Below are 23,581 nucleotides of genomic sequence, written 5' to 3' on the forward strand. Positions count from 1 at the left end.
TAAGGAGTTAAGAACAATTCATACATTTCTCTGTACAATACTTTATATATATATATATATATATATTTCTTAAACCATTATGATAATGCATTAAGAAATAAACAAGGATGAATTTGTATAGTGCAAAAACCCTTCACCACCTCCTACAGTTATAAACTGTTTATACGATACTATGAAAAAGGTTTTATCATGAGAAATTATGTCTAAAGCAAAGTTTGTGCTAAGTTTCAACGATTTCAAATGGAAACCTAAATCGCAAACTGTAGCTATCCTTCATACTGGTTCTGTAATAATACATTGTATGTTATACATAATCCCAACACCCCCTCTTAAATATAATATGTGATAATTCATTCAAATAAAACAATAGATAAAAGATAAAATAATCTTTCCTTTGACACAGTGATTAAACTTAAATTCTCGGACTTTCTGTGAATGCATGTGTGGCTAAAATGGTCAATTGATTTGTTTGATAATGTCCCAGAATCAACACAGTTCAGTAAAAACTGTTTATTTCTGGTTCTTCAGCAGTTCGTCAATCTGTGTTTTGTACATGTTCTTCACATCTTCGAGGTCCAGTCTCAGCTCCTCTGCCTCTTCAGCCTTTTCTCCATACATCTGCAAGATAGTGTTGTGCCTCTGCTCCAGATCCTGCAAATGCACAGCCACACAAATTAGAAGAACATCTGCAAATACAGCATTTTTTTGTTTTGTGTATTTGCTTATATAGCCCTTACCTTGAGTTGAACTTTCAACATGGGGATCTCGTTCACCATCTCCTCCAGCTCATCGTTTTGATTGGTGAGTCGCACCAGCTCTTCTGCCATCACAGAACGACTTCTCTCGAGACTGGAGATCTCAAGCTGCAACAGCAGGAGGAGAGAAACAGGATAGTAAAAAACACTGAGTGCAAAGCTGCATTTTAGTGTAAGACATGACTCAATCTTTCTATAAAAATGTTTATTTTGGTAAAATATGTCATATTCGGAAAAATGAATATCCTCTCGGTTTTACTCAAAATGGAAGCATTTCCTTTTTTAATTTGCAAACATGTCTATATTACCAGTAGGAAGAAGATGAGTGTATCTTATCTAATGTAGATTGTCATATGTCCACAGAAATGTGTGCATCGTCTGTTTAAACCTGTCTGGAGTTCTAAATTGTAAGAGTTGAGCAGAGTGTACATTTAGTAAATAATCTCTTTAGGGAACTGAGCTCATACACAGAATTCAAGGAGAAAGCTGGGCCTTAATGATGGGAAGCGATCAGAGTATGAGGATACAAAAGCTGCAAAGTTGCAAGTATTTGAAGAAGTGAGAGTTAGGGATTTAAAATTTCAATCTTAGCTGCTCAAATGATGCAAAATGATTGACATACCAATCTTTTAATGTGACTAATCTATTATTGGTAAAGGTGTTAAAGGATCCATCAATAATAAGGGGTTTAAACATATGTTGTCTTGTTATAGGGACAATAAATGACAAAGTATTAAGTGACAAGGCACGGCTGAACAGTGCCCAAACTTTCAAGGAGTTCATAGAGTAGTTAGATATAAATTGGATTGCCTAGTTTGACATGTATTTTATACATTCTTATTTGAATTTTTATTCTCAAATGCCCTTAGCTATGAGACTTCATCAATGTCAATCCATAGATCTACTATGAACAGAGGAGATATATATATTTTATTTGTATTCTCCAATACTCCCATCTTTGTCTTTTCTTGAAAATATGAAGACACGTGGAGTTATTTGTTTCTTAAGGATTCTGTATTTGTACCTACAGCTCCCGTTATAAAATAATAATAAAAAAAAAAAAGAATGTTAATTTTGCTGCTGATATTTGTTGTTTTTCCACTATCCAATTGTAAGAAAACATTGTATATTTGGCCAGCTTTCTGTCTGCGCACAGGAGGTGCTGACATGTAGCAGAACCATCAAACTTAAACATACATTTGTATGTAGCTGTATGTGGCTTAGTTCTGAATTGCTACCTGCAGTTGTGCTATCTCTCCTTCTCTGAGTTTGAGCTGAGACTGGAGGTTCTCAATGATGCTGGAGCCCCCAGACAGCCTCGCGGCCTCGTACAGGTTGGTCCCGCTCATCGACATGGACATGGTCATAGTACTCAGAGAGTGGTCGAAACAGTCATCTGTGGAACATTACATTTTTGTGCATTGCTGTCTGCCACAGTTTCTTGGTGCTCACACCGGCAGCAACCATCGTTTTCTTTTTATATATTCCATGCTGTTTTTGTAGGTATGCTGAGCTGCAGACATACACAGAGCTGGACTTTCATCCCATAGAGGATGGCCACTGTGACGTCGTCGTTGAAAAGCCCACTGTTTTCATGAAACTGGATGCTGGTAGGTAACGAAGATTTACATGACTCAATCTAAACAAGTTGATAAAACCTTTACACTTATTTTACCTTAATGAAACAATACACATGCTCTTATGCACATTATGTAATAGCAAGGAGTCCACCAAAACCTTTTTAAATACCTTGTTGTAATGTTATGTAATGACTTAGTGACTCCAGAGTATTCTTCTTTTTGTTACCAAGCGGATAATAGACTGTTCACAAAGATACTTGTTTTTCTAACAGGGGTGAACATGTACCACCATTTCTGTGACTTTGTCAACCTCTACATCTCCCAGCACATTAACAACTCCTTCAGCTCAGATATCAACATCGTCATGTGGGACACGGTGGGTACCTGATGTCTCCCTCTACAGTTTCAATGGAAGGGAGGGTGTTATATAGATATTTCTTAGTTTATTGTTTCTAGTGAAGGTTAACCCGCACATACTGTAAACTGAAGAAAACATGGATGTACAAATTCAGGTTAACATGCCTGTTATTGCCACTGAAAATAACAACAATTCATAAATAAATAAAAGATGACTTAATTTGCTGCACTTCATATCACCCTTACAGACTGCGACAAAGGAAGATACATGTTAAAGATGCTCATGTCATACCTTTATTTAGCTGTCAAAATAAAACACAAGGTAGGATTTTGCATGTGGCCTGCCTCCAGTGAGTTGGTAACTGCCTCTTCTAGCTACATAAGAAATAAATGAGAAGTCACACATTGGATCTATTCTCACAAAGACACAACTCAAGATTTATAAACGCTGATGCATACGGTAATTTGGATTACGATAATTGTTTCAGATACAGCTGTATATTTTAGCTTTCTCACTGATGTTCCTGTCCAGAGTAACTGGAAAACAGTCATACAAACATTTAAATTGAAAAGAAGTGTCTGGAAAACTGAATGTTTTAATTGAGTACTACAACCCAGTGAGAAAGCCAAACACTAGTTTGTACTACAGTCACAGTTTTTGTTTACCAAGTCAGTGGCATATGTGGCCAGTGAAGACATCAAGGGGAAACACCAGTTGAAAAACAGAATGCTTTAAAGACAGCCTTATCCGGCCCATTGTTCCCCGACTGTGCACAGAGGGAAAGAGGAAATGGGAAAGACAGAAAACGGAAAGCAGTAACCTTTCGGCACAAACTGCACTGCATTCTAAACGACGACAGGCTGTCAGATAATAGTGTGATAACAGATTTTGTATAAAAACCACAACTTCCGAAAAATACAACCAGCAGAGTGTGTAAACAGATGACTGTCTCTGGCACTGCTGAAGGCTGTAGTTGATTCTAATTTTATTGGTTTGTTTTTCATTTCAGATGTAACATTAATTTGATTAACATTTGTTTTCCTTTTTTTAATGTCTTTTTTACAGAGTTTATATGGTTATGGAGATCTGTTCGGTGAAACATGGAGGGCCTTCTCAGAGTATGACATCATTCACTTGAAGACCTACGACTCGAAAAGAGTAGGTATAATGTCCCCACTCTGTGGTCATTGTACGCTCCTTCTTTGTAAAGGTCGGATTCTCTTAGCACCGCTGTTATTTTTCCTCAGTCCTCCTGCACATCTTTCCTTGTCCTCATGACGTTTACCTTCAAGGTCAAGGAAAAGTGGTTAGGAACGTTATTTATTTTACTTTGAAGGTTAATTAAAGTGTTGATACAGACGCCCGGTACTGGGTTGGATTTTTACAGGAAAAATATACTGGGACACAGGAAATGTCAAAAATGGTGAAATTAGTTTGACCAGCCATGAATGGAAATGTGCACCTCCTATAGACACTGAAATACCATCCATAAAAACCTAATGAAATTTGGTTCCATCTAAGCGTTCAAGTTATGTCTGAGGATTGCAGTTTAAACACACCACAACAATAAGGTTTTATATTGCCTTATTGTTTATGTGCACCCAAATCATCATTCCAATGTTTTTGAAAGCACTTGAAGATGTCAAATAAATAAGCATGCCTGCTCATGCATGTACAACACCGTGACATATACACAGACTGATTTCAGTGCCATGCTGTATGCTTACTTCATTGATCTATTCACACTCGTCCACAGGTCTGTTTGAAAGACGTCGTTTTCTCCCTTCTCCCGAGAATGAGATACGGCCTCTTTTACAACACGCCTCTCGTAAGTTACCCCTTATGTATGTATGTGTGTGCGTATGTGTGTCTAGCCACTAATCAGATTTGCTTTACATATATGTTTGCTTTGAACAAATGCAGTGTCTCATGCTTTCAATGCTGCCTTCATTTATGTTTTTATCTCACAAATTGTGATAGAATAGATAGATAGAATTTTATACCATTTATTGGTCTTTCCCTCCCACATGCACAATGATATCTGGTTTAATCATTAACATGCAGTTCTGGTCAAATATTTATGTGATGTATTCAAAAGCTCAGCAAGTGCTTATGTTATTTAAATGATAATTCCAAGGAGATTGCTATAAAGATGATACCATGTAAATATGTGTTGTCCTGTGGTTCCAGCCTTGAGGTGTGAAATATTGATAGGTCAGCCTCAAGATGATGCTTTTGATTGCGACTGTAGCACATGTCATGTTTATATTCATGTGCTCACATTTACAGCTGCAGTGCACCGGTGTATGTGTAAGATTCTTGGACTTGAGAAATGCATAGGCCCATATGATATTCATTCCAGGGAGATTAGAAATATGTTTGCTACATATTTTTCATCTCAACCCAGAGCAATGCACAAGTGTGGCCTGATTCAATTTGCCTTCAATTCATTTCAAATGAGAGAGTAGATTTTCTGAAAATACAAATATTGCTAATCTTTTTGCATATACGACCAAAAGTAATACACTATTTTGAATTGAATTGTTGAAAAATAAATTGTAATAGGAGTGAAAACTGACACTTTCTATGGTGTGTGGATGGCAGATCTCCGACTGCTACAGTGAAGGAATGTTCAGAGCCTTTGCCCAGCATGTCCTCCATCGACTGAACATCCCACAAGATGGGCCAAAGGTAGGAAGAATGTCTTTTAGGAAACACTAATCAACATCTGTTACTTTATATTATAATGTTGTTTATATACATGGGATACAGTTTCTTAGTGAAGCTTACATAGTACGTTTTCTGCAGGTGATGATTCATCTTGCTGTAGAGCATCTCTCAGTCAGTGTTGTTGACAGCATTTCCTGCTGGCGGAAGCAGTTTTCTTTTTATTGGTGGAGGTTTCATGATATTAAGTAAGATTGTGGAACACAGTATTTTCCTAAAACAAGCCAGAAATCATCGCCACTGCATTGGTGCGCTTCTCACCTAGTGCAACATCGAGATAAAGGGAATGTTCCCTGACCGGGAATCCTGAACCCTCACCGTGAATTGAACCCTGGCCACGGAGGTGAGAGTGCCGAGACCTAACCACTAGACCAGGGGTCCAGGCTGTCCAAGTCCTGACCCAGACGCCGACCTATCCGGACCCTTACCGGTACTTCTATTTTAATGGCGCATTTTATTTTATTTTTTTAGCTTTGCACATTCACATTCGCTCCGCTCTGTATCTCGAAGGGCGGCGCTTCGCACACACCTACACACACAAACAGAGGGGAGGAAAGGAGAGGAGTGAACTAGAGAATCACCGCACTCATTTTTACGGCACTGGTTTAGCGGTTCAGGAAACTCACAGACCAATTACATGAGAGTTAAGCCATCCCACGTGATGCTACGCAGCCAATCAAATCTGTGCATTCCAGGCGGCAAACATCGCGACTCTGAAGTGAATACAGACAGATGAGAGACGAGAGGCGCGTGACAGACGGAAATACGAGTTAGCTATACAGCGAGAGAAGATGGAGAAAGGGAGAGAAACACTGACGAAGAGACGAGTGAGCGGCAGACAGGGAGAGAAGAATAACTACTCATGGCGCTCTCCAAGAAGAGAAAAGTCAACAGCTTTCAACCCAGAATGGACTCATTCATGTTCATCCTTCCCACTGGAGCACAACACCAGCGTCTCATATGCTCAGAGACCGTGGTGCTCATTAACAGTGGTGATGTGAAACGCCACTATGAGACAAAGCACAACGTTTTTGACCAAACATACCCACTCAAGTCTGAACTGAGGGCACAGAAAATAAGCACTCAGAGCCCAATGTGATTTTGATTTGTGACAAAATAAGGCAAATAGGCCACCTGTCAGCATCATCAGCCACAGAGAACAGTTTAACCCAGGATGTGCTAGCCTGCGTTAAACTGTTCAATTGTTAAGATGTGTTGACTGATTTATTCTAACATTGGTTGAGAGTTAAATCAAGATGTGAAACAGTTAAAGAAAAAGGGAAACTCAAGCTGCTGCTACACTTTATTTTATTTTTCTAAGATTAAGCACTTTATTTTTAAGATTTTTCAAAAGCCTTTTATTTTATTTTATCAATTTTATTTTTAAATGCAGCCCGAGAAGAACACAAACATATCTACAGTATTATATATATCTGTATAGTTCAATGTTAAGTGACAATAAATATTTCTTTATTAGATTTGACAGTCAGTTGTTGATGACGTACAGACGTTGATACAGCTACTAGGCTACTTCAATATATATCACACTAATTCATAACGCAAGTTAGACATTATGATGCTCCGGACCTTTGCTCGTGGAAATTTTCTCTAACTGGACCTCTTAGAATTTTAGTTGAATACCCCTGAGCTAGACCACCAGGGAGCTTGTCTGTTCACTGGGATTGTAAACAGTACACCGACCTATTCAGTCCCACTTGCTTGTGCAGGAATGCTTGTTTGGATAATGAATAAAGGGGTCTCCTCTATCTATTAAATGGAAACCATAGAAACAGTAGTGGGAGCACATGCATACATCTCTGCTAATTATCAGCCTTTATCCTGCTTTAGTTTCTTATTCCATTACCAATTTAGACATCAGAACAATAGTAAAAATATGCAAGGGAAGGAGCATGTCAGTGATTGTTTCCTTCTACCTTCTGAAAGAGTACATGCATAACTACTGTACGTGCACGCACTTACATAACGCCACCTCCTTATTCATCCAACATACATAACTCTTCAGCACTCCTCACAGGTGTTTTATGACCCCAGGTTTGAGGTACTTGACTGTATCTTTATGACCAGCAAAGCCTGATAACTTCTTCCTTTCTGTGGAGCAGCTCATTGGGTATTCATGGCCTTCACTTGAAATATGCTAAGTGGATATTTCAGCGAGACATGGGGCTGCTGGCGATAGCAGGCCTGCGACTGAATGAGAGGTCTTCTCGGCCCCGACCCTCTCTTCAGCTCCTCCTTTCATCCCTAGATTAATGGCACAGCCAAGGACTCACACTGCTGCTCCCCTCTATTGTGTCCTTTTCATCTGCCTCCACCGCCCATCTCCTCCTATCTCCCCCTCGTCATAATTAGCTCTGGTCTTGCTCAGAATGGCATTTTTTTCAGTATTTCTAAAAACATTTTATTAGTAGAAGACAATAAATGAGGTCTGTATTAAATACATATTCATCCACTGCTTATAATGAGGTGTTGTATTTTGGCTGGTTTATTGTGTACAGCAGATTGCACAGGTTGTAAGTTGCTGTTTTGTCAATACTTTGTTTTAAGGATAGTGTTATTAGTTATTAGTTATTATTCTTATTGTTTATTCCAATATGTTAAAATTCTCTTTCAGAACACAAGGTGGCAGTAGAAGCATTTAGAAAAAATCGTATATACTGTTTAAACTAGTAAGAGCACATCAGAAAATAAAACATTTGATTCCACTTTTTAAAATAGTTCACAATGTTATTTAGCTAATGTGTACCCTCCTCTGTGCTGTATAAAAGAGACATTTTAAGTAGAGGCTTTTTTAGTTATTTTGAATGGGCATCATGTTTTCTCAGCTGCCTATCTTTTCTGTCCTTGGCTGATTGATTATTGGGTGCATTGCTGTTTTCAGGAGGGGCGTGTTCGTGTCACCCTGCTGGCACGCAGCACAGAATACAGAAGGATATTAAACCAAACGGAGGTGAGTGCAATACCACCCTCCCTCCTTCCTTCTCTCTGACTCTTAACTTTTCTTACACTTTTCCCTCCGTCTAGTTCTGTCACATGTCCTCCTTTTCCTTTCCTCTCTGTCTTTCTCTTTCCCTCTCCCCCTTTTCCTCTCTTTGTCTTTCTTCACTCTATACAACTCTCACACTCTCAGCCCCTCCTTTCCGCCATTGATTTACTGCCCACATCTGTTAAGTGCCTATTTAAAATCTTATTTGTTATAAACAATACGTAGTAGTAAATAAAAAAGGCTTGTGATTTAATATGGTCACTGCCCATGTTTGTTTGCTCTCTCATTGATCAGAGAACATGTCCCTCTGTTGTTATTACAGCTGATAAATGCCCTCAAGACTGTGCCTTTACTGGAGGTCAACGTGGTGGACTTCAAATACAAGTGAGTTATAGTGCTTGCCACATTACTACACACACTATTCAGTGTTGGTCAGGGATGCATCAGTGAATTAACAAATAAATAAGTGTTAAAATTTAAATGTTAAATTGTGTAATAGTGACAATGTTTACACAACAAAGATGATTGATGTGTGACTCCCTATGCTTCTCTCAGGGATGTTCCCTTCCTGGTGCAGTTGAGGATCACCCACAACTCTGACATCTTTATAGGGATGCACGGGGCAGGTCTCACACACCTCCTCTTCCTCCCTGACTGGGCTGTCATCTTTGAGCTGTGAGTGACACGTTTTGTGTGTGTGTGTGTGTGTGTCTGTGTGTGTATATATGAGAATGGGCATCTGTAGGAGTGTTAAGTGTGCATTTTTGGTGAGTGATACAGTGCGAGAACCACAGCGTGAATACAGCAAGAAAGAGAGAGAGAGAGAGAGAGAGAGAGAGAGAGAGAGAGAGAGAGAGAGAGAGAGAGAGACAAAGATGGAGCAAGAAAGAGTGAAAGTGAGGCAGGCCGAGGAGAGCAAGAGATAAAGTGTCTGCATCTGTCCCTCCCAGATATAATTGTCAGGATGAGAGCTGCTATCGAGATTTGGCTCGGCTGCGGGGCATTCGATACGTGACTTGGCAGAAAATGGACAAAGTACTCCCACAGGACAAGGTAGGGGAAACTCCCGTACCAGCTGTTAGCACCCCGGCACCTAAGCTTGAGCCTTCTCAATTCATCTCGCCTCTTGCACATATAGACACACACTTACACTCTCATGCACACATTCAATTATGTGCAATAATAGGCACAGCAGAACAGACCCACAGACTTCATTTCTCACTCACGTTATATCTGATACCTGATTGCAAGGACACTCTGACAATACAAATGCACACGTGTCAATAGGGGTGGGAATCGTTTGATTAAAAATTGGTTCTTGTTCAGTACATAAAGGTGCTAATTTCAGCATCTATTCCAGTCACTAAAAAAGGCAGTGTGGCAAATTATGCTACGAAAGAAGAGTAAAATGTAAATAGTATTATGGACTTTTTATATTTGAAAAAATGATATCAACTGATAACATGCAATAATGTAAACACACAAAGGAACCCTCAGGCAAAAGGTGACATTTATTCATGTACTTTTTTACTAAAAAGTGTTTAGTATTGCTCAGTGACTTCAAGAATTACAAGTTCAAGCTATACCAAAACACAATCCTGCCTGTTACATAAATAAAATGGGCAGTTTGTTCTCACAAACTTGCCAATTTCAAAAAATGAATTGTTGGTTTTTCAACAAATCACAAAATAATGCTGGACACAACTTTGACTTGTTTTGTGTAATTACTGTCCAGCAGAAGCCAGATCTAGGTTCATTTGTAGAAAAAAAAGATTCTTACCATAATAACATTTTCCCTCACCCCTGAATGTCAATTAGTTTATGTTGTGTTCCCCCATGCTGTTATGTGTCTATATAATGCTTTTACTCTTCTCTATCACTTCCCTCAGGGTCACCATCCAACCCTCGGGGACCACCCGAAGTTTACCAACTACTCCTTTGATGTGGGCGAGTTCATGCGCCTTGTGATGGAGGCGGCCGATTACGTCACACACCATTCAAAATGGCAGCGCCGTACCCTTCATGATGAACTCTAGAGTCTCTGTGGGACGCAGACATCCTGCAACTAAATAACTTTTAACATGGACCGGCCGTTTGTTGTGATCTAAAGACCTCTTCACAAATCTTTTTAAAAGATATGTTTAAAGTTATCCATCAGCGGTCCAGTAGAGTAATCATCACCTCCTGTCTGCTACATTGATAGGTCTGAATGAGTGAAAGCAATTTGGTGGACAACTCAGAGTTGAATATCCTACACCAGCTCTATTAGTGACAAATATGTTAAAAGACGAGGTGTGTGCAGTCGAAGCATCTGGAGAGCTATAAGATGCGTTCTATGTTTCTTCATTACCTCCGCTGCATCTACTTCATTCCATGCCGACAAAGTTAGCTAATGAGCAGCTGTTACTACGTCCCTTTACTTGCGCCATCTTGTCACATTTGATCAGTCACCTTGAAGCGAGCCTCTTCAGAGCTGTTGACAATCACGGCAGAGTTTTCTGAGCACATGCAGCATACACCAGTCGAATATGGTGTGCAGTATTTAACTTGTTGGATTCACGTTGCAGACTTCTTTTGCAGTTAGTTTGACATGTGAATTTCAGTTATCAAAAAACACCAATAACTCTAAAAGTACTAGACAGAAGATAAGTAAGACACTCCAAGAGGGATTTTCTTTTATATCAGTATTAGCATTTGTATGTGTGCAAGTACAATACTTTAAGACACATTCTTAGTAAGTATCGTGAAACATACATTCAATATTAGTCAGCAACCTTCAACACTACATTGTTTCCTGCAACATGATGAATGCGGCTTTTGTCAGATAATTATCAGAAATATCTGGCAGACTTTTTAAAGCTATCTTTTAGTTTTGCGTCTTTATTTGCAATTTACATGGTTTTCTTTTACAATTGTAACATTTATTTAAAAGTATGTAAATCCTGTTGTTTTAAAGGAATATGACATTGATACTGATGTGTATTTTATTAATTCCTTTGCATTTTACCAAAGGAAATGCATTGTTAGTTTTGTTCTGTTACCTTTCCTAAAGTATTTTGAATGCTGTTAGTTTTAGATTTTACAGTAAATTCGTCTGAAATGGAATAAGCACAATTGGCATGCAGTCTGATGCAATACACAAGAGTATTTTGTGCAATCAGAAGATCTTTTTTGGCCTCTCCGGGAGCTTGATGTTTTATTTATCGATGAAACCAAGTTGAACTCAGTCGGACCTTTTCGGTCAGGGCTTTGCTTGACTTCTAGGCAATTTCATATTCAAAAGTTGTGTAATATTTTAAAATAAATAATTCTTTAAAAATGCTGAAGCATGTCTTCCTGTCTGTGCTGGCCATTTTAGGCATTAGAGATTTAATCCATCTTAATTTAATCAATCATCTTTTGAAGTCTGACCTTGGAGGGGAAAAAGTGATGCCTTTGTCTGACTGGTTCTTGCTGACACCAGACAGCTCTTTGCTGCTGTGGCTTTCATTATTTTAGTGAGTCCAGGTCTGAGGAGGGAGAGGGCTCTTCCAAAAAAGGGCACTAGTTCAGCTTTTACTGTCACTGTAATAAATCTGGATGACCTCAAAAACTACAAAATTAACAGTGACGCATCACAGCCACACGGGGGCAGTATAACACCACACATAAGGGCCAAACCTTCACCCTGCGCTGTGTAATCGTCCCTGACAGACTTGTTCTAAACAGTGTGGAGAGTGAGAACAATTTATTCACAGATATGTCCAACGGGTCATAGGTACACACTGTTTGTTTAAATGTATTCACTCCAGTATTAAAAGTTTGATGTCAGCAGTCGCTCACTGCGGATGTTGTGTCTTAACTTTCGGAGTATTGACAGACACCGGGCCTGTCTGGCATGGACACTATTTATGGCCCTGCTCGGGTTACTGCCAGTGACCTCGTAAAGAAATGAAGAATCTCTATGCAGGGGGGATCAAAAGCAGAGGAACCAAGATGTCTGTTCTCATTAACCTTCATGGCGGCTCCAAATCGATGACCAAGTGCTCTCTCTTTTGCGCAAAGCCTGCCTGCTGGATGTATCTCAAATTGAGCATTTGAGTGGAAGAGAAAGCGTGAGAAATACACGAATCACCCAACCTAACTTTTCGACTTAAAGTATAAAGATTGAGTAAAACACAGTGTACACATTCTTAATCACAAAGCCTCCTCGGTGTGGTCGTGCGCACAGCATAACCTAACACTTGCGCCATTGGCCGGCAGAGCGCAGTGTACGTGCACTTTAGTAATTAGTGTTGTGGCAGGCATACTTCCTCTCACCTATCATCATTGAACAGGCCCCACTTTTGCTGCCTCGGGCCGCTGGAAGTTTTACCACCCAGTAGTTTTTCAACAGCCATGTTTGGGTTGGCCTTTTTTAGTCACCGTAAGTAATTGTGTGTTTTCCCTGCAGAAATGTTGAATTACTTATCTATGTCGCCCTTAACGCAGACCCTGTGCAGCGAAGACGCGTCAGGACACGAGAGCAAGCAAAGGCTGAGGTTTAATCACTGAGGATGTGAATGAAGTCATTATAATCTGAGCCGTGGTTCACACTTCAGAATTAGTAGTTTGGTGTTCAAAGCTAAGTGATATATGCCATATGTTAGTTTGTCTGACATCTCTCCAGGAACAGCAGTATCCGCACGTATACTCTTATTATTGCCCAAAGATGATCTCACACTCATTTATCTTTGTGTTTTACAACGTGATCATTATCGTAATCTAATTGATCTCTAAAGACAAACATTTCTCACCACTGGACTCAGACAAATCAATCACAATCCGCTCAATTTACCTTGGCCACTTTTCCAGGCGTCCCCCTGACTCCCGCCACACCAGGAAACAGTGACTCTCAGAGGGATTCATGCAGGAATATCGATTTAGGGGGAATAAATATGCCTGAAGTTATGAGCAGATATGTCCTTAATGTTTTTTTTCTCCCCTGGGCGATGATTATTTGGGGAATAATCCGAGAGGAGGTCCTATAACCCCGCTCCTCTGATACATGACACGCCGGGAGGACTTCCGACTATACTTTTACCTTTTCAACAATATATATAAGGATGAATCTGCAATCTTTATCTTGCCGTTCCTAATACATGCAGTGAAACATGGTAATTACGCGAGTAGCTCTGTAATGGGAAGTGTAAAATAAGTCAATTAAATTTCAAAGAGTTTAACTTCCCACTTTCAATACCGCGTTCACGTCACGTGGTGTGGGTTTCCCCCGATACTATCTGGCCCCTCTGAAAATGGACAGAAGTGCTGTTGCAGAAATGAGCTGCCTGACTTTATCATAAAAGGCCTCCGATCCCCGTTACGTTACACAGGTTCAGACACTTGCAGGTGCAGACAGGAAATATTATGTTTTTATCAGCTTTCTGTTGTTTTTTTTCTTCTTCACATAAACTCTACACAGTTCATCTACTTCTGTGTATTTTGTCTACAAACGGGATTATCGATTTGACAGCAAAGTAAGGGCAGAGAAAAGCACAGTCTGGAGCTGTCCGACGGCCTGGATTTGCGTGCAGCGCGTCTGACCCTGTCCATGGTGCTGCAACTAGGATCTTTACTTCAGTTGAATGTGTTTTTTTATCGGAATCCTGCCACTAAATGGCTGCATGCAGACAGATCGATTTTTAATAGATTCAAGCATAAATGAATAGGTTAAATATATACTTTCTCAGTCAGAGGTACAGGTAGCAAAATAGTCATAAGGGGAGGTCAATGCTAGACAAGATTACTCCATGTAGAACTGGAATTCATTCCATTCCATGGTGAATGGCTTTTTTATGTTGTTGCTTAGATAACGTAAACATCTTTACACTACTCCCAACTAAAAATGCATCCGCTAACACAGTGCGCACAGTATGGGCCCAGCAATGCTGGCAACAAGAAAACAAGGAAGACATCTGAACGTATCGGATACTCCTCACCTTGGGTCGTTAGCAGACATCGACCTCCTCTAGGTCTTAACGACTGCAAATACAGCGCAAAGCAATCAATCGCCATCAACACACTAGAATATTCTAGGGATGGAATAATTGATAGGCTGTCTCCTGGTGCGTAACGGAGAGGCGACGGTGATTAAATTCTGTTTAACATCGCCGCGGGTGGGGGTAGATTTACACCATCCGTGCGTATTAGCCGAGCACAGAAGCAAGTATTGATATCCAGACAGCATCTGTAACATGATCGAAGTGTGTAGGCGAGGTGGAATATTATGTGATGAGGAGTGTGTCACCTGTCATTCATCGGACCCCCTCCTCAACTCAACACTCAAGTTGTACTCAGGTAATGGAGTGGTGAACATTGAGGTAAGATATGACCTCCATCTAGGAATCACTATTAGGCAAACTCCAACCAATTTAGACAACAATCAATAACCTTCAGGGACCTTGTACTTGTATATCTTACTCTTAAGTTAGGAAGAATCTATCCCATGTAAAATGTATGAAAATGTTATGCTTTGAAACAAACCATAACAAGTGCAAATGTCAAGTTTTCCACGATGACGAAACCTGACTTATTAAGATGAACGCTTTGCAGTCTAAGAATGGCTGCCATCTCTCATTGGACATACAGGCACACAATTATCCCCTTCCCCTCCACCCCAACAGTCCAGGCTACTTGTAAACTACATGACATCAGTGAGGAAGAGAGGGGGTGTACTTGGGAGCTGGTGAACTGGGCGGGCGCTGTTGCACGTGTTCTGAATGGGGAAGACGGGCTCGCATCGCATTTCTCATGTCCAATCGATCTCTGCTCGGGAGGAGCGACGGGAGCGCAACTATCACTCCTGCATCACAATACCATCACTCTCATCAGCATCTCTCCGGCGACTTTAACGCCTCTGTGTGACAGTCGAGCGCAGCCAGGGGGATAAACTTGTATGGAGTGTTCGCCAAAAACATCCGCACGGTTAATTGGGGGAATTAACACACTTTTGCTGACTTTCTCCTCAGTGGGGTTTTGTGATGGGACGTGGCAAGATCATGGCACATTGGAGCACATCGCTATTGTGCGAGCTTTGTTTTCTCACCCGGCTCCGGAGGGCTGGTACTCTGGCGTGGCAGTAGCCCTACCTCACCCTGCTTCAGTGTGACTGTGCGCGGGCTCCGGGAACTGGACAGGAGGCTCAAAAGGATTGTTTATTGGAAAGCCAAATCAGTGTGGAGTTGAATCAGAAAGTGGCAAAGCGCTCTTCTATCTCACCTGGATCCTTTACAATTCCCCGTGATCATGCCATCGAGTTTATAGATTTGGGTAAGGTGGTGTTTTATATTCAAATTCAATGAGTATAGATTCACATTTCAATTCCGTGTCGTTTCATGGCGCATGGTCAATAGGCTAAAGAAACAAGGATGGGGTCAGAGGGGGACTTTGGCTGTAGAGATGTGGAACATTGTTTCCATGGGCAGCAGGTTGAGAAGGGGTGGTGACTGACTGACTGACTCACTAACTGACTGGCGAGCTGAAAGCAACTTTGACGCTCCTGGCTCAGCGCAGCGAACACGATTTGTTGCTGAGGAACTATTTCTTGAAAGAAACAGCAGGATTTCCAAGGAAAACCTCCCTGATCTCCAAGGGTCCCCGCTGCCTCTCGTGCGTGATTGCCATGCGTAAAAATGGCACACATCATGAGCCGATTCAAACGGCCAGTTAATTCCGCTGACCGTGTGTGAAGCGCGCATGCTGTCGGTGAGGGGCAGGGAAGATTGAGGTGAGATTGATGCAGTGTTTCACTGCTGTGAGGTTAAATAAGCTATCGGTCGAAGCTCCGCGCTGCTTAGCACCTATTGAGTGATCCAAGAGGCTGATCCGCTGACCAGGCTCTTTTCACGTGCCTGCTCTAATCGCTGTGCATGGATCGTGATCGGAAGTAGAGAGGAGAGCGCGCGGAGCTCAGAAATATTGGTGAGAAATGAGGTGCCGCCGGGCTCTCCGCGCAGATTGCGCACGGAGGCAGGGAGGTGTGTTGCAGAACGTAATGATGCTCTCTCTCTCTCTCTCTCTCTCTCTCTCTCTCTCTCTCTCTCTCTCTCTCTCTCTCTCTCTCTCTCTCTCTCTCTCTCTCTCTCATGCGCACACACAAAAACTGTGAGGGGAAAATTACTTGGTGCATGTTAATGGATGCAGTAATGAGACCCAACCCCTATCGTGTTATAATTGTTAGTCATCCTTGTCTCAACCCCTCCCTCTACCTCCCCCACTTCTCAATGCCTATGCTGATATCTCTCGCTGTCCCGCTGCTCATCTCTGCAATTTGTACTGTATTGATAGAGTGTAATTATTTCCCCATTGTTTTTAGCGCTCTGCACTTGCACTCCACAGAAAGTGGTGTCATTAGTGTGACAGGAGGAGAGAGGGGAAAGAGGGGAGAGAGGGAGAGGAGAGCGGGGTGGAGAGGATCGGTCCAGGTACTTAATTCTCATTGACAGTCACATTAACACAGGAGCAGCACTCTTAATCCTGGGGAGATTACTCTCTCCAACCTGACCCCCTTGTCACCCAGACACACACACACACACACACACACACACACACACACACACACACACACACACACACACACACACCTGTATGAGGGTGGCACTCTGACGTCTGGCTGTGCCGCTTTTCCTGTCCGCAGTGGATGACTTCTCCTCTGTCTTTGTCACCCTTTTTCCATCTCCTCACACCCTCCCCCCTCCCCTCCTCCCACTGCACTTTTCACAGATCCACGCACACACACAAAAACTCACACACTTGGCAATTACTCCTCTCTCCAGGCTCACTCTCATCTGAACCCTTCCTGCTATAGTAGCTCCCAGCGGTGGGACAGCCGTTATCCTCAGAGGGCCGTTAGGCTCTACATGTCTCAACAGCCTCCTATCTACTTACCCCACAGAGGGCTGTTCAGGATGACTGGCTGGGAATGAGGGGGGGAATGGATTGTGTGCATTTGTGATTGTGCATGAAGACACACGGACGGCAGCGGGGAGAAGGGAGAGCAAGGGAGGCGAGAGAAATGAGCTGGAGAGACAGAAAAAATATTTGTAAGAGATGAGGCGAAGGGAAGGAGATAGCGTGTGTGTGAAATGACCTGTGTGTCTGCGTGTAAGTAATAGGAAGAACTATGCACAATAGAATCTTGTGAATCTGTGTGTGCTTGTTCATGTGTGAGGAAGAGAAAACACTGATATGATGATGATGATGATGATGATGTGTGTTTGTGTGTGTATGTGTGAAAGGCTGGATGAATAACGCGGGATCAGGCATGTAGGACTGGTGAAATGACAGCAGCGCAACAGATTGGAGATCACCTCCACACACGCACTGGCATTAACAGATTGACTGTGATGAATGGATACTTCCCGACGATGAGAGGAGGAGGAGGAGGAGGAGGAGGAGAGCTGAGGCCTTCTTTCATGTCATGGGCAGAAAGATGGAGAAAGGCCTCTCATTTGTAAATGACAGGGTCCTGGACAGCTTTTCATCTCGGACAGTTTCTGGGTGTATCGAGTCATAGAGCATGAATAGGCATCTTGGGGAAGCAGGAGACAATGAAGTCTTCACTCATTCTCATGAAATCAGGTTCAGAGAAAATATACCCAGGGAGAAGATGTCTCTTCTCAAACGGGAGATCCATGACTCTAATGGAGGAAAGAGGGATATTAGATCAATGAGCGTGAGCGTGGCGTGTCTCTGTCTCTTGTCTCAACCACAATACCGCAATTGGAGCGAGGTCACGACCTGTAGTCAAAAGAAACATTTCAGATGTTGCTGACAGGCGAGAGTGGTAACTTGTGATACCTTGTTAATAGTGTGTGGTGATCCACCAAGTTTATATGTCTCCATGAAAAAAGGAAATCACTCTCCACCTTTTTCTGTAGCTAACAGACTCACACATATTCTCTCCCCTGTTGCAGTCTTTAAGTGCGTTTACCATTTCAGTACGGGATAGTTTACAATGTAATCCACATGAATTGCTAAATGTTTGAATCGTGATTGATGACTTAATCTGTTGAAGCTCAGACTGGTTTTAACTTTGGCGTTGTCGGCATCAGGCTATTTATTTAGTCAATATATTCCATTTTGGTCTTAATTTGAATAATTTTCTTAGCGTTTACAGCCCTAATTGAGTTCCCCCCACTAATGTATTACAAATTAGAGCTAGACCGATAAATCGTCCAGACCAATATATCGGCCACTATAGGCTTACATTAGCTATATTGCCAATAATTAACAACCTGCAGTATAAAAATGAACCAAACTAGGTGTGAGGTCATTTAGACACCGCCACCATTACATAGTTCTTCCACCAGAGAGCACAAGTACATTTGTAGACTATTCAATGTCCCGTTTAATATGTATCTTGTTCAATTCTTAAAAAACAAATCTAAGATTATTTCTAAAAGATTCTTTACGTGTTAATTCAAAACAAATACTATTAGCCAACCTTTTTAACTGATTTTTAAACTCCTAAATATTGGTATTGGCCTATATATTCCAATATCGATATTGGCTATAATTAAAATCCCTTTGTAATTCATATTTGATCGATCTAATGTTTGATACATCTATGGATACAGTTACATTATGTTTACCTGCTAGTGATATATATCTGAAGACATTTGAGATAGAATCACTGTAATCCTTTTTTCATTATCACCACGAACACAGCACAGAGAGGCACCAAAACATATGAAGTAACTATATAATATCACACCCATAACACTCTACATAACACAGCAATACAAATGGAGGTCTCATGTTGGAGCTCCACAGCTTGTGTGTGTTCCTTGTCTTCCATTCTCCCCTCTGTCCGTCACTCAGTCAGTGACAGCAAGGCCTCTGTCATCTGTTTGGCGCCATCGCACCATCCAGCCTCTCTCTAATTGCATCTAACTGCTTTGACTGACAGCCCACACTGCCACATGGCCTCCCCCTGTCCAGCCCGGAGAAGACAGTGAAAGGCAAAGCAGCCACGTCCAAACGTACTGCTCTCATGGCTTGAAATCAGTTGACAGATTTAGTGGATTACTCTTCTTTAGGTGCCAAGTGCTTATTATGAGTCAGTCATGCACCGTTGAGGGATTATTCTTTAAACATCTGTTTGGAATTTTGGAGTAATTCATTTATGTTGAATTTGAGTTATTTTCAATTAGGAGAGAGTTTTGAGGACGTCATGGCTCTTTTTGTGAAAACCTGAAAATAACACCACTTCACAGGCCTCAAGGTGATTTTTCTACAGCTCCAACTCACTTTGACCATGACAAATCTCCCAAAGTGATAGTAATGATTGTAATTGAACAGGCATGCTCTGCAGCGTGGGTCCACTGTGAAGCCGTAGCGGAGCCTGGGGCGGTCATCACAGCAGCCCTCAAACAACACTGTGCCTCGTGAAGGAATGGGGGGGGGGGGGGGGTATCAGGGTTCATCCCCATGAGGGAAGGAGAGGAAAAGATAGAAAACAACAGAAAGGCAAACATAAAGGTAGCCAGGGCTTAATGCTGGTGTTAGCTGAGCGGGCATTGGATATCTGAGAGAAAGGCTTCACCAGAGAGGAGTATGGATAGTCAGGACTGGGGGGAAATGTGTCGGAGGAGTGAGTGAGGTTGTGTGAATGTGTATGTCAATGCAATGTGTCGGTGCAAACAGTTTATGTGTGTGTGTGTGTGTGTGTGTGTGTGTGTGTGTGTGTGTGTGCTGGAGGTGATGGCTTTGTAATGAAAACAGCAGGCAGCGAGTGGTGGAGGGTCCCTCTTGGTGACTCACTGATGTCAGTCGCCAGCGGACAATAGCCTCCCTTGGGGATGGCTGCTTGGATGAGGATGAATGATTATTGTGTGTGTGGTTGTGTGTTTGTGTTCATGTGTGTGTATATATATATATATATATATATATATATATAGCAATATATTTAAATTGGATTTTAATTCCTTTAATCAAAGGTAAATTACATGCGCCATATGTTCATATAGTCACATTATGGGGACACATTATTAAGACTTGGTTGTTAAGGTTAGTTAATACACAAGCACTGTTTTACAAAATGAATGAAAACACAAACACACAAATGAAGTGCTGTTAAGGCCAGGTTGGGACACACACACACACACACACACACACACACACACACACACACACACACACACACACACACACACACACCGACCTATGTCCTCCAAAATCCTAAATTACAAAGGTTTGTCTGTGTGGTGAGAATATGCATCTACAAGCATGGAAACATTTGTATGAAATTGTTTTTGGTGTCTACTGTTCCTGACATCCGTGTTTGATCCTTGTATGGAATTGCTTTGTAAGAGTGTGCATGTGTGCCTGTTTGTGTGTGTTTGTGTGTGTTTGTGTGAGAGAGAGGGTTAGAGGCCCTGCTTGTCTCAGGGGAGCAGAGTGATATGGTGTCATGCTCCGGAGACCCACAGACAAATTAATTCACTTATTGACACTGCTGACACGTCTCAGTGACTTTGTTAAATGAACAATTGATCAGGCTTCCTCTCTCTCTCCCCGCTCTCTGTGTGTGTCTCTCTCGCTCTCTCCACACTCTATTTTCCTCGACCTCTCACTCTCGCTCTCTCCTTTCCTCCCCTCTTCTCTGTCTTTTCCCACTCTGACCACTCTTCAACACCTTCATCTGAAGCTTTATTCCTTTCCTTATCTTTCGCTCCTTTTCTACTTTCTATCAAGCTCTCCCTTTCCATTGGCTGGCCAATTGACAGGCGTTGCACGTACGGTAATTAATATAATTACGCGCAAGCTGGTCATTAGCAGCAGAGGAGACTGATATAATCAAGATGTCGGTTTGTCTCCATCTGAGTTTCTCAGAGAGTGTGTGTGTGAGAGAGAGGAGGGGAAGTTGTGAAAGCAGCTTCTTTATCTGTGTGTCCATTGATTTAAAGCGCTGTGAGGCCGAGAGTTGAGCTTCGGTGAGTGTTTGTCCAGCACTTTTCTCTTGGCCAGAGGAGTATAGCTACGACTACAGCGAGGCCGGGCCTCATAGAAAATCAAAGCAGGCTTCACATCAAGGTTGTTCATTTTCCATTAATCATAATTTGGGCACAAATGATAATGAACGGCCGCTGCTCTCGGGAGACTCACTGTCAGGACCTCGGCCGGCTTTTGTTTGGCTCCGGGCTGCCATTCGATACCAGCGGCCACAGAGGAAGGGCCCAGTCGAGGATACACACACACACACACACACACACACACACACACACACACACACACATACACACACACACACACACACACACACACACACACACACACACACACACACACACACACACACACACACACTTACAAAAATACACTTTGTTCTTATCTTTTTCTTATTCTTCGATTTGTTTCATGTTTTATTACTTGGCTAAGTTGTGCTGTCTCCCTTCTGCCCTGCTGTCACCACTCCTCTCTTCTATACCTCCTTTTGATCCCTCTACTGCTTGGGAAGGGAAGAAAAACCTGGGTACAGTATGAACGCTGGTGAAAAGAGAAACTCACTGTATTCCAAAAAGTTTCCCAATGGTCCTTCCTGTTACAAACATTTAGATAATAAAATGAGTGCTAAATGTGGGATTATTGTTCTCAGAAATTATTACAATCCCACTCCTAATAAGAAATTATTGTATTGCTACTTTGGTACAGGTAACAAATAGTAAAGCCAGGATGTGAGATTTTGCATTTGTGCATAGTGTAAATACAATGTGGGCTTGCAGGGAGGAAGGCAGATCAGTGTTGGAGACAGAGAGCTTACTGAGTGAGCAGAACAGTCCATAAAAAAGATGTGCTTTTCCATTGTAAATCACAGTGTTTACGTTTTTTTTTTCTTCACAAAAGTGTTCTGCAGCCAGCAAGGATAAAAGAGGAGTAACAACAGGAGAAAGGCATCAATATTGCATACACCCAGTTTGTCTCGAGCAGAGACGGTAAGGAAACCAAAATGTGTGTGGGTGTGTACGGCCAACTAAAAGTGTCTCCTTTACTTTCCACCTTTCCATCCATCTTCCACTGCTGAGGGACACTGACTTTTAATGGCCTTTTATTGCTTTATTAGAGCGCGCCGGATTTACAGCCCAAGCTCTGCCTCTGTCTGTCAGCGGCTAAGAGGAGGTTTGCTCTGATCTATGCCGGCCCAGCGCTGGCTGTCTGGGTTTTAAACGACTAACTTGTAAAGAGGAAACCAGGGCTGGCCGCTGACTTGTTGTGTTAGCGAGCTAATGTTTATTAGCCTGTTAGTGTCTGTGTTTTTCTTTTTACTCCTCCATAAAACAACTAACAGCCTACACCTGCTTCTTCCCCTCCTCTGCTTTAGTGGGAGAGGTTGTTTCTAGCAATGTATGAATGTGGCAGGTACGTTCAGAAAAAAACAACTAATAACACAAAATGCTGTTCATTCTGTGTGAACTGTGTAAGAGGAGTGCATAGGTGTGTGTTTGTTTCTGTATGAGTGTGTTTGTGTCTGTTCACAGATAAGAAGTATAACCAGCGTTGCCTGATGGGAAATGTTAAACTGTCAAACCAGAGGCTTAAAATTATTTTGAGGAAAACGATTGTCCGCGAGTCATAAAGATGATATCGAATAGGTGCAAATTTGCAATTTTACAAAACATGTATTTAAACGACTTTTTGACACGCCTACAAGTCTACTCACATATTTGATTATTTTAAAGCAAGCTGATGCTGCTATGATGTAGCTATCTCTCATGCAAAATCGTTTTAAATGTTCATCAAGCATGATTGCCTGAAAAGAGGTCAGGTGAGAAGAGATGCGTAGGAGTCATATTTTGGCATCCGGAAATTAATTAAAATAAGACAGCGCTGCCCAAAACCAAATATTTATTGTAAGCATCACAAAATGGTAAATGTCTAGCATTAACAATATGGCACTTTTGGAATTATTGATTGTACATCTGGCAACGCTGATGTGAAATGTATGGGTAAATGAGTGGATTTGTGAATGAGTTTGCTGCAGTCAATACCAGAGTCAGGTAATGGCCCTAAAGCCAGACCTTCCTTCACAACTTTCTCTCCTCTCTTTCTCCCCACCTGGCCATTTCTCCAAACAGAGGATCCTCCACTTAATTGCCTGTTGCTTTATTGTAGGAAACAATACAGTGGGCTGGTGGGAGGT

The 23,581-nt window shown here is 41.7% G+C and overlaps 3 protein-coding genes across 4 annotated transcripts in view; 2 read left to right on the forward strand and 1 right to left on the reverse strand.

Annotated features, from left to right (window-relative positions):
* Positions 1-495: 495 nt before the first annotated feature.
* LOC115008522 (TATA element modulatory factor-like) lies at positions 496-2,153 on the reverse strand. Its single transcript, XM_029432183.1, has 3 exons — positions 1,994-2,153; positions 738-863; positions 496-651 (listed from the first exon to the last, which is right to left on the reverse strand). Exons 1-3 carry the CDS (start codon positions 2,120-2,122, stop codon positions 511-513), a joined length of 396 nt encoding a protein of 131 aa, XP_029288043.1. The 5' UTR covers positions 2,123-2,153; the 3' UTR covers positions 496-510.
* Positions 2,154-2,259: 106 nt separating this feature from the next.
* Positions 2,260-11,734, forward strand: eogt (EGF domain-specific O-linked N-acetylglucosamine (GlcNAc) transferase; the record flags this gene model as incomplete). Its single annotated transcript, XM_029432784.1, has 10 exons — positions 2,260-2,365; positions 2,608-2,711; positions 3,759-3,851; positions 4,450-4,521; positions 5,298-5,384; positions 8,320-8,388; positions 8,747-8,808; positions 8,980-9,099; positions 9,375-9,477; positions 10,314-11,734. Coding segments are annotated over 10 exons (963 nt in total), but the record flags the coding sequence as incomplete, so codon positions are not given.
* A 3,522-nt stretch (positions 11,735-15,256) lies between these two features.
* tafa4b (TAFA chemokine like family member 4b) overlaps positions 15,257-23,581 on the forward strand; it is a 37,310-nt gene continuing 28,985 nt past the window's right edge. For both annotated transcript variants that reach the window (XM_029432103.1, XM_029432104.1), the window contains exon 1: positions 15,257-15,711. The gene's annotated coding sequence lies outside the window, so the exon portion shown is untranslated. The remainder of the gene's footprint in view (positions 15,712-23,581) is intronic.

The sequence above is a fragment of the Cottoperca gobio genome, chromosome 5 (assembly GCF_900634415.1).
Source record: "Cottoperca gobio chromosome 5, fCotGob3.1, whole genome shotgun sequence".
NCBI lineage: Eukaryota > Metazoa > Chordata > Actinopteri > Perciformes > Bovichtidae > Cottoperca > Cottoperca gobio.

Coding starts and splice junctions, on each gene's coding strand:
- LOC115008522 (XM_029432183.1), bottom strand. CDS start 2,122: ATGACCATGTCCATGTCGATGAGCGGGACCAACCTGTACGAGGCCGCG. Junction 864..1,993: donor GAGAGATAGCACAACTGCAG/GTAGCAATTCAG, acceptor CTGCTGTTGCAG/CTTGAGATCTCCAGTCTCGA. Junction 652..737: donor TGTTGAAAGTTCAACTCAAG/GTAAGGGCTATA, acceptor GTGCATTTGCAG/GATCTGGAGCAGAGGCACAA.